An 11,730-nucleotide genomic window follows, 5' to 3' on the forward strand; every position below is an offset into this window, starting at 1 on the left:
GGACACATGGCCTCCCAAAGAACCGTCAAGTGCGTGTAACTGTTTAACCTAACAACCGGTTGTTCAAACTAAATGGCAGTGTTACACGTAGCGAAGAGTGAAAGGCTATTTGGCTTAAATAACATTTTTTTTAAAGATTGGTGGACGAGCTCACAGCCCATAGACATCTACAACGTAAATGCGCCACACACCTTGAAACATAAGTTCTAAGGTCTCAGTATAGTTACAACGGCTGCCCCACCCTTCAAACCGAAACGCATTACTGCTTCACGGCAGAAATAGGCGGGGTACCTACCCGGCTCCTACCACGCTCCTACCACCAGTACGTTTCGCTTAATACGCTATACTTTTCTTTGTAATTATTAAAAGTACGTTTTATTTGGTATTAGCATCGACAAGTTGTTTTTAATTGAATTTCAATTAAATTCAACCTCTCGATATATATAACGGTTTTACAAAATGTAGTTTTATTTGCGAGAGTACTATCATAGACCAAGAAAAGAATCACAGACTTACATAGATTATATTAAAGTATAAACTAGAGATATAATTATCACACCATGAGTCTATCTATACTAATATTATAAAGAGGAAAGATTTGTTTGTTTGTTTGTTTCGAATAGGCTCCGAAATTACTGGACCGATTTGAAAAATTCTTTTTCCATTAGAAGCCGACGTTGTCCCTGATGAACATAGGCTACTTTTTTTTATTTATTTTTTTTATTTTTTTTTTTTGGTTTCATGTGTGTTTTAATGTTTCCGAAACGAAGCGAGGGCGGGTCGCTAGTAAACTATAAAGTAGGGTTCAACTTTCTAAGTTCAACAATAGATAATAACTAATAATTCTTCTAAGTACATTTCCAACGAAAACTGTTGAAAACCTAATTAATCATGTTTTATTTCAACAACTAATGTCGCAACTATAGAATTATAGACACCCATTTCGAAATATGTGGATTTCGACTTTAATTCAAAAATGTACCTAGAACGACCGACCCTTTTCAGTGACTCTTAATAATTAAATCACCAAAAGTAGCCTATAACGGGACAAACTTATACATCTGTCTCTTTCACTCCGTCCCCTGCCTCTACGTCTTTTCGGTTTCAAAACCTTTATTCGATGTTTTAAAAAAAACACATTTTTTGAGTTGGGTCTGTGTAATTCTAAAGGTTCGATCTGTCAGTGTCAGTTTTAAGCAAAGGTATTCCCTCGGCAGGTACTGGGCCAACGTGGACATCCCGCACGGGACCAACGGCTTCCACGCGATCTGTCCGTTCTGCGCCGCGCCGCTGCAGGGCTCGCCCGGATACGTCAGACTCATATTCCAGGACAATCTCGATTGAGACTTGCTAATGGTAAATTATTATCCTTACTAGAATAGAAGATCTATATATATAAAAATGAATTGCTGTTCGTTAGTCTCGCTAAAACTCGAGAACGGCTCGACCGATCTGGCTAATTTTGGTCTTGAATTATTTGTGGAAGTCCAGAGAAGGTTTAAAAAGTAGATAAATATGAAAATGCTCGGAATTAAATAAAAATAACAATTTTGTTTTCCCTTTGATGTCCCCACCGTCGGACGCATTCCTTGTGTTTGTCTTAAGTTTATTTTATACAAAAGTTTAGGTCTTTTGTTTATCGATTGAGGCACTACGAAGTATATTTGAATATAATTATATAAAAGATAATAAAAAGAATATAAAAATAAAAACCATTATCAATTACACTTTTGTTACCTTCATTTCACTTCATATGATTATGTGCATATCTTCTTTATTACCTCGAATTCTAAAGTTGACTTTCCATCTTCCAAATGTAATACAGTTAACGAAGCAGTAATTAACCAATTATCTGGTCATCGCCCTGGTCGAACCCGTCGCGAACGAAGGGCTCGGCGAGTAAATTAACCCACAGACAAAGCCCACTGAGTTTCTCGCCGGATCTTCTCAGTGGGTCGCGTTTCCGATCCGGTGGTAGATTCTGCGAAGCACTGCTCTTGCTAGGGTTCGTGTTAGCAACGTCATCAGGTTTGAGCCCCATGAGCTCACCTTCTAGTTAAGGTTACGCTGAAATAGTCTTCTCAAGACAATCAGCTTAGATAGGAAAAGAAAAAAAAAACTATTTTTCAAACTGTCTAAAATCTATATGTCAAAATTAACCATACAATAATACTCTTTGCCTAAATAAACAAGCTTTATCAATTTGTCAGTACAATATCTTGTTTTTTTTCTAGGTTCAAGCTCGAATCAACCATTGTAAATAGAGGGGATGCATACTGTAAAATCGTCTGTAAGAAAACGTAGCCTATAGACGCTTTGGGCCGAGGTTACCTATGCAGCTGAAGCGATTCGAACGAAACTCGCTATCGCTCATGAAACAAGGCCTCGGCCAAATCTCAGAACGATTATATTACACGTTATGAATTAGGTTATGACTTCCCTCAGTAGTTTGAGGATGCTTTCATGACTTCACGATGATGTAACGCGCACGTCGACGACGGAATCTCACTAAACGTGGCTTTCGGTTATACTAAATCACTAAAATATTCAACAGATGGCGGTACTGTTTTATAAAACAAACAAAAAAATTATAAGCTCACATTATACTGAACCCGTCTCTCAACTATTACAAATATTTTGATCTCGAAATGTTTTGATGAATTAGAATTAAAATGTTTGTTTTAAAACAGTACAACATCGGTACGACAAATCAATGTTATGTATTTCGTTAATTGAACAAAATACATTACGTTAGTTATATATAACAACAAAAGCGAATTACTAACTCGACGATTTAATCTTTTAAACTGATAAAAATAATAACTCTCAATAATCAACATATATACATATTGTATGTACTGGACAGAATTCAATTATAACTAATACCTTGAAAATGTAAGAAGCAAACTATGATTTAATAGGCAAATATTTCAAATTGCCGTTTTATTGATGGGTTCGTGTTGATGAATGAAGCCTCGCTTGGTGACTTTGAGGTAGGAAATGAAATTGTTTAAATTCAATCAAACATTGTTTCCTTAATAATTTTATGGTTGTAAAAAAAAAATGATATCTAAAATAAAGGTGTCCGAAATTATAATGGTCTCCTAAAGTCTAAAGAAAATGTTAAAAATTAATTGAAAGCATAAAATATGTACACCGTTTTTTATGTATGCAATGAGCAGATGTAATGCGTATTTTTTTGTCTTTTGGAATGTTGAAAGTTATACATGTAAATATTTAATAATAATCATAAAAAAAAAACAAATACTTTTAGCTAAGATATTATTTATATCGGTATTTCTGTGGCGGTTTCGAACGCTTTCTAGAAACAGAGAGCCTATGTAGTTTGTAAGTGAAGCGTTATTATTATGTATTGATGTGTGTGAGTTTTGTGTGATAAAGTTGCATCATACACACATTCATATATTATTATGATGTGCATAGCTTGAAGATTCATTCTTAACTTTATTTCGGCACATTTGTTTTTAATGGTCTGTTTGTCTTCTACAAGTGAACACGAGGCTTAAAAAGAGTTGGGTTTTTTTATGAATTTGATATTTAATTTCGGTATCTTACTAGCCGATCTATTTACTGCACAAAAATAATAAACTTTTTTTTTTTAGTAGTACTGTTAACAATATTTGCACGTTAATCTGAGTGCTCACACCTAATGAATTAGCTGGGAAAGACATATATATATATACCTATAAATGTTTTAATTCAGTCATTTTATTGTAGTTACACATCTAAGCAAGTAATAAAAATTGTATTACCCTGTATCACATATTCCTAAGTCATAGTACAAAAAATATGTTTATGTAAGTTTGTTTATGTACTGACTTAATAGTAAGAACGAATCGAATAATGGTCGTGATAAGAATAGTTTTTTTTTAAATATTTGTTCTATAAAATTGCACTCAAATTTAAATTTCAAAACTATTTCAACAAGTGGCTGATTAGCATGCAACCTTGTGCCTGTATTGAAAAAAAATGACCTTCTTGATACCCATAGAGACGTACGAATTAAGACCCTATTTAATTTAGCCGCGTAAAGTGGTATTGATTAACACTAATTAAAAATAACTCGACATAGATGCATAATGTCGGACACTTATGTATGTATGTCCTAATCTACTGTAGCACTCGATAATGCCACCATTATAACATATAATTTTTTGAAATAGTACTAAAACTACAATATTCAAAATTGAATACGAATAATGATGATGTCGCAAAATGTAGATCCGACGTTATGGTTCTGATATCGAGAGCTGCTTTATTTTTTTTTCGTTCGTAAATGTTTGCATGTAAAGAGTTAGAGGCTCGTAGTAGGCTGGACCTGTATGCTTAGTGTGAGTTTTTTAACGTTCTCGATAGCGTAAAAGTTAGCTCACATTTGTTTGCAGTTGGAACAGCGCCCCTAGCGGCAAACGTAGGCAAATTTGCATACAAATTTGAGTTAACTTCTACGTTATCGAAAACGTTAAAAAACTCTCACTAAGCACACTGTAGGCTTCGATCTCGGGGTTTATGTACGTGATCAAATCGAAATAAAAGCATTTAGGAAACTGAGTTTAAAGACTAAACTCGAATTTCAAGGATATTTGTTATTAATAATAAAATCGATTAGTATTTGGTGTCCTAAAACGAAATGTAAATAAAGTAAGTTTTATAGGCGTAGTGGTTAGCTTACGAAAGGTAAAATTTAGTTTTTTATACTATTCGAGTTTCACCGTTTAGTCGATTTAACATAAAAAAAAACATTTTTAGTGATTTCTTTTTGAATGGAAAAAAATTGTAACACTTTTTGTTTTTCCTTACTATGACCTGTTTTTCTGATGGAAAAGTTTTCAAGCGTTCGGCTCAAACTGGTCGCATGGATTAATTCCTATTAGTTCCCGTTCAATTATCGATATAAAACCTTGAAACGGGTCGATTGTGAATTTATTTTCGTATTTTATTTATTGCGCTAAACTATGCGGCGAGCTCGTGGCCGACTTGGTTACCTTGTAACCAGAAGCTTGTAGACATCAGAACATGAAATCGAAGAATCAAAGTTCCGCCCTCGAACCGGAGCAAAAGGAGGGACTGCGGCACCCGCTCGCGCGTACTCGCAATACGCTTCTTACTGCTAATAAAAAGTGCATTATTCAAATCTTGTGATTCTTTGTTTTACGACGCGATTATGGACTGTTTAATTAATTAATTCACCTATTACGATGATTGAATGTTTATCATTAGTTTTGATTAGAAACTGAGATTTATGTGGACAATGTAGTTACGCTTATAATTAATTATGTAGCGTCTTTGCGCTTTGAGCTAACATTGTGATAACCTAATGTATGCTGCATACAATGAAACAACAGAAATAGCTGTCGTTTTGTGTGTACATACCAAAATGTCCAGCAGTATTGAAATCTGTTTGTAATGTGCGTTTGCAATGTTACGTTTAAAGCGCAAATGATCGATTTTAAAACTTATTATTACGGTAATAAGAACTGATTGCTAGCCTTAATTTTATTTATAATACCTATGTGCTAGGATAATAAATTGCTCCTTTGAGTTAGAAAATTCACTTGGTGTTTGTCTTCCGGTTACCTTAATGTTGTTGTTTATGCACGCGGTTTTCCTAACAATGTTTGAAAATATGTAATACATTTTAATTTGCATATTTCGCGCACCCGCGTACCGAAAGAGAAAGGTAGCGCAAGAAGAAACCGCTGAGACGGAGACGTGATGATTATTTTCTTATATTTTTCTTCAATTATCGGCACTGACTCTTGTTATTATTGTCGGATCTTCAAATATGAGAACAGATATGAACGTGAAGGAAATATGCATAATGCGTGGGATTTGTTGCTCTACATTTTTTGTGACAATTACTACCGCAATATACCGTTACCCGCACGTTATTAGACCTGATCTCTTTTGTAAAAAAGTGCGGTACTTTTGTAAAAAATCAAGACCATCTCAATCCCATCGGCCTATAGACATCATCACATCAGTGCCCGGTCACCGTCCGCGCCGAACCCATAGACACAGCCCACTGAGTTTCTCGCCGGATCTTCTCAGTGGGTCGAGTTTCCGATCCGGTGGTAGATTCTGCGAAGCACTGCACTTGCTAGGGCAAGTGTTAGCAATATTCCCAGTTTATGACCCGTGAGCTCACCTACACGTCAAGGCGAAGCTGAAATAGCCTCTCAAGGCTATCAGCATAGGTAGGAAAAAAAAGGACATGAGTGCTGAACATGGGCCAAGGTCCTCCGCCACAATGACTTGTCCTGTGTCGCCCGTAACCAGAAGATTTGCACGACCTTCAACAAGTCGTTTGTCCAACTTTTGAGGGCCAACCTACGCCAGTCTTCAAGCACAAGTCACCCATAGAGGGCTGTGCTCTGAATTAACTTTCGAGAATATTTCAGTTATGAAGACGATTCGAAGGAGAACCATTAATATTTGCACAGATGCAGACAACAACAAAGGAAATTCATGTTTTAACGGGATGCCAGTCTTAAACTCTTCCAGCCTCACATTGATCTTGAAAATTTTATTCGTGCTCAATCTCAAATGCGATAACAAGCCACAAGTGAATACCTAATGCGCAATAATTTTATTTTTTATTGCTTAGATGGGTGGACGAGCTCACGGCCCATCTGGTGTTAAGTAGTTACCGGAGCCCATAGACATCTACAACGTAAATGCCGCCACCCACCTTTAGATGAGTTCTAAGGTCTCAGTATGCCACAACGGCTACCCCACCCTTCAAACCGAGACGCATTACTGCTTTACAGTAGAAATAGGCATACCTACCACTGCGGGCTCACAAGAGGTCCTATCATCAGTAAAAAACGTAATAACTAAAAAAATTTAATAACGTAAAAAGAAACAATAAAACTAAAGTATCATTATTTACTATTAACATATGAAATTACAACTTAAGCAACTTAATATACTCACAGCACATATTAAATACATTGTCTGATCAGATCAAGAGTTCCACACTAAATTACTTACATCCACAACATGAACAGATATCTGTTCCAGTTAGAAGAGTGAGACAGTAGTAATACAAAGCTTCTGAGACATCGACCTCATGTCTCAAGGTGCCATGTGTATGGGCTCCCGTAACAATAGGCGAACCGTTCGTTCACCCCATAATGCAAAAACAATAATGAATTCCAAAACCATCGAAACGTGAACTGTCTTCGGGTGTTGTAAGCTAACGGCATCTGTGTTGTAGTCAGTGTGGGTTCTGGGGCCGGTCTTGGCCAGCCCAGCTCTGTTTACTGACTCTGTTTGCCGACCACACGCCAAAAATAATCGCGTTTCTTTGTTCAAATAAAACGGCCTTTCTAAAGCAAATCACTGCAGATTCAACTTAGTGGTGATCAGAACTCGAATACATTGATCGTATGCGGTGGCGACGGCGAGGCCCAAGTGGTCTTTATTCCATTCCAGAGCGTTGATCGGCTGCGAGCTCACCACCATGCGTTGGAGACGTTTCAGCTTCCCCGGAACTCCGATAGCTACACCCTCGGTGTCCACCCGGAACCTCTGTACCGGGTATTCACTGTAACAAACGAATTGTGTATTGTAACCCACGCCAAAAATAAAGAGAGGTAGAAGCTCTACCTTGCTTTGCTACAAAACATATCGCTAAGCCGGCTAAACAGTTATAATGCGTCTCTTTTCTTTTTTTCCTACCTAAGCTGATAACCTTAGGAGGCTATGTCAGCATAACCTAACAAGTAGGTGAGCTCACGGGGCTCAAACCTGGGGGCGTTGCTAACACTATGAGCAAAAGCAGTGCTTCGCAGAATCTACCACCGGATCGAAAACGCGACTGAGAAGATCCGGCGAGAAATTATTGGTTGAATACGTCTCTCTGATTTGTTGAAATTACTGGCATACTACCGGCCATCTATTCTTCGCTTTATTTAATATATCGCTAATTGACTCAGAGTCGGACACACATTTGTATGATGAACAGATTTGTTTCCTCTTTAATGATGGTTAACATCTATGAAGTACCTATTTAAATAAGTATGTATATCTGGTAGCCATAGAACAAGGAATGTTTGGGACCAATGTGTTTAGTGCGAGTTTTTTAACGTTCTCGATAGCGTAAAAGTTAACTTAAATTAGTTGGAACAGCGCCCCTAGCGGCAAACGTAGGCAGACGTTCCAAGTCCATACAAAGTAGCGTTAACTTTTACACTATCGAGAACGTTACAAAGCTCGCACTAAGCACACAGATGACCGTGTGTTGCTTTTTCCTGAGTTTCTATAAAAAAATGCTTATCTTCTATACTTCTGCGCGGTGTTTGTACAATGCAATTGAATATATGTTTAGTTATAGTAAACTTCTACACGAAAGCTTCTGATATAATTTTTATACTATAACTATGAACCTACAGTAGTAGATGCCCGATGCAACAATGACCGGGAAGTCCTACTTTGAACTGATCATAAGGCAAAATCAAAGTCTTACTATTTCCACAATGTGACTTGCCCATTACCAGCACACGTCATAAACAAGTCACGGTTCTGAGGGATGTGTCGCGCAATCCATATCGTACCGCTCTTCGTTGAATTATCCACCACCTGGACACAGATATATTGAGATAGATATATTTTTAAAAATTAACCTATAACATTAATTAATCACTCAAAATCAAAACGTATGGCTTTTAGTTTAATAAATTTAGTTTATTAAGAGCAGCATTGTTTCATGAATATTATGGAAGAACGGTAATTATTTTTTTTTTTTTTTTTTTTTTTTTTTTATTGCTTAGATGTGTGGACGAGCTCACAGCCCACCTGGTGTTAAGTGGTTACTGGAGCCCATAGACATCTACAACGTAAATGCGCCACACACCTTGAGATATAGTTCTAAGGTCTCAGTATTAGTCACAACGGCTGCCCCACCCTTCAAACCGAAACGCATTACTGCTTCACGGCAGAAATAGGCGGGGCGGTGGTACCTACCCGTGCGGACTCACAAGAGGTCCTACCACCAGTAATTACGCAAATTATAATTTTGCGGGTTTGATTTTTATAGCACGATGTTATTCCTTCACCGTGGAAGTCAATCGTGAACATTTGTTGAGTACGTATTTCATTAGAAAAATTGGTACCCGCCTGCGAGATTCGAACACCGGTGCATCGCTCGATACGAATGCACCGGACGTCTTATCCTTTAGGCCACGACGACTTTTAAATTAACTGATGTAACTATAGATTGTGCTTTTAATATATTAAGGTCCATGGATTCTGATGAATAGAGATACAGCCCATCTATTGCTGAGATAACAGACACTGCAATGTGAAGAATTCTGCCAAATACATAGAGTAGATAAACTTTCAAAGAAATTGGAACAACAGCTGTACTATAGTATACACCAGAACATGTGATTTAATGGTGGTAAAAATAGATAAGGCAGGGGTAGGAAAATTCAAATTTAACAATGCTCTGCATTGCATGCAATCTTCATATTTATTTCTCAAAGACATTCCTTGCTGGTCAGTAAAACATTAGGTTACCTGAGCAAATCCTTTAGTTGGATTTTGAGTCCTCACATCAAAAACATGAAACTTCCCTTCAAGTGTGGTTGCCACTAATTTATTCATTGGAATATCTTTACGATCGAATTCTAAGGAACATACCTAAACAAACAAAAATTCTTCAATATTTATCTATTAATTTTGACTTAGATATAATTTAATATATATATATATATATATTTTTTTTTTTATTGCTTACGTGGGTGGATGAGCTCACAGGCCACCTGGTGTTAAGTGGTTACTGGAGCCCATAGACATTTATAATGCAAATGCGCCACCCACCTTGAGATATAAGTTCTAAGGTCTCTGTATAGTTACAACGGCTGCCCCACCCTTCAAGCCGAAACGCATTACTGCTTCACGTCAGAAATAGGCGGGGTAGTGGTACCTACCTGTGCGGACTCACATGAGGTCCTACCACCAGTTATATAAATATATATCTCTATTGCAAAACAACCTATCAAGCTAATTTAGGATATATCATAAACTACAAAGAATTAAAACACACACAGATAATAACAAGTCATTGTTCATCAGAGTACCAGTTGAGATAATGATAAAAATTTCGAGATTAACTGAATTTATTTACTTCAATTGTGTTGATGTTTTCTTAAATAATTACTCACATTAAAATTAAAATGAACTCCCTCCCCCACTACTGTGACTTTTTGAAAAATATAACACATCTTTCTTAGGACAAGATTAAAGTGAATAACTACTGCTACTATACAACTAGTAATGACCCTGTATTTACTGATGTTAACAGGTTTCAGTAACAACTTTTTATCATGCATGTTGTATAATATGCCTATTGCGAGTTGTGACATAAAAATCTTAAATTTAGTCTTGAAATTACATACTTACTCCATTCTTCAAATTACATTCCCACCTAAGTGACATTGTTCTCAAATCAAACATTTTAAGATCTCCATTGTCATAACCAGCAACTACAATCCTTTCAGAATCATTAAATGAGTTTCCGAAGCCAACAGCCCAGCAATCCCTTCTAGTCTCACCTTGCATTGGTTGCATGTTTGCAACAGGTTTACCTCTTTGCCTTGGATCCCAAACCTTTACTGTTCCTATAATTTCAGTAATTATTATGTTATCACTACCATTTTTATTTTTCCTAAAGAGTTTTAAACCCAATGTCTGTTTCTCTGATTACTTATTCTAAATGACTTAACAAATTTTGATACTATTTTCAAAGATATAAATAGAAGTGTGAGAAAGGTTTGTGTATAAAATTTGTAAATATTTTGGACAAAATCAAAATCTGATGAGGATAAAAAAAAAACTATCCCAGTATGTCAACATGGCTAATGGTAGTCAAATCTTAGAAGGTATTGTAATATTGATTTAGAAAATCTACTCATCACCACACGAGTACCCTTTAATGTAACAGGATAATCCTTGGCATGAAACCTTACCATCTCTACTGCCAGTTACAATTTCAGGAGCTCCACAGTTGGTTGTGTTACCTCCCATCCCATCTATTGAGTTAATTATATCTGAATGTTCTTTTGTTATGTACACTTGGGAACCTTTTTCTAAGTCCCTATAGAAAATAAATTATTTATTAACATTCGATTTTTATGATTATCCGGAAAAAGTATGGATTTTATGATTTTGTTACAAACCATACTTCCAAAGTGCCTCTAAAGTCTCCAGTAGCAAATCGTCTCTCAATGTCGCTACTTGCTCCAAACGTTCCACATTTAAACGAGTTAGACCTCTCAATTTCTTTTATTTTCTTAATTTCTCCGGCGTTTATTTCAAATATTTCAATGGTACCCGAGCCTTTCGGTAAAGAACCAAGTACTATAAATTTAGCCGAACATGGTATCCACTTGCAATCAAATAGTGAATGGTTTAAGTTATTTTCAATATGGGTAATTATTTGGGGGGTATTCAATTCTTCCATGACTTAAAAATAGATATAAAAGAAATATTCAAAGGTTTATGCGAATCTTTAGCGAAAACAAACGTGACAGACAGCATTGGTTTTTGGTTGCTAGGCAACAGCATCATAGGCCACATAATATTGCTTTTTTTAAAAGATTTTATGACTTGGTAACTAAGACTTTTAGGTCATGTCTTATTTTAATTAGTATTCTTATTTTTATGAAAAATTATAAATATTATGGAGTGAATGAAGATGATTAG

At 36.2% G+C, this 11,730-nt stretch overlaps 2 protein-coding genes across 2 annotated transcripts in view; one reads left to right on the forward strand and one right to left on the reverse strand.

The window, feature by feature from the left end:
• The window catches only part of LOC101743010 (protein pellino), a 62,482-nt gene extending 56,907 nt beyond the window's left edge, over positions 1–5,575 (forward strand). Inside the window, exons 9-10 of the mRNA XM_062676185.1 lie at positions 1,218–1,356; positions 2,235–5,575. Of these exons, the coding sequence (XP_062532169.1) occupies positions 1,218–1,344 (127 nt within the window). The 3' untranslated portion in view covers positions 1,345–1,356; positions 2,235–5,575. The remainder of the gene's footprint in view (positions 1–1,217; positions 1,357–2,234) is intronic.
• A 1,279-nt stretch (positions 5,576–6,854) lies between these two features.
• On the reverse strand, positions 6,855–11,590 carry LOC101742869 (dynein axonemal assembly factor 10). Its single transcript, XM_004921765.5, has 6 exons — positions 11,205–11,590; positions 10,995–11,122; positions 10,429–10,646; positions 9,544–9,666; positions 8,492–8,604; positions 6,855–7,570 (listed from the first exon to the last, which is right to left on the reverse strand). The coding sequence occupies exons 1-6, from the start codon at positions 11,486–11,488 to the stop codon at positions 7,363–7,365; spliced, it is 1,074 nt and encodes a 357-aa protein (XP_004921822.1). The 5' UTR covers positions 11,489–11,590; the 3' UTR covers positions 6,855–7,362.
• Between the last annotated feature and the right edge of the window lie 140 nt (positions 11,591–11,730).

Source organism: Bombyx mori, chromosome 25 (assembly GCF_030269925.1).
Source record: "Bombyx mori chromosome 25, ASM3026992v2".
Lineage (NCBI taxonomy): Eukaryota > Metazoa > Arthropoda > Insecta > Lepidoptera > Bombycidae > Bombyx > Bombyx mori.

Excerpts from the sequence above, each read along its gene's own strand:
- LOC101742869 (XM_004921765.5), bottom strand. The coding sequence starts at position 11,488 with ATGGAAGAATTGAATACCCCCCAAATAATTACCCATATTGAAAATAAC. Across the intron at positions 9,667-10,428 it reads AATGTAATTTGAAGAATGGA|GTATGTTCCTTAGAATTCGA; the intron begins GTAAGTATGTAA and ends TTGTTTGTTTAG. Across the intron at positions 7,571-8,491 it reads CAAGTCACATTGTGGAAATA|TGAATACCCGGTACAGAGGT; the intron begins GTAAGACTTTGA and ends CGTTTGTTACAG.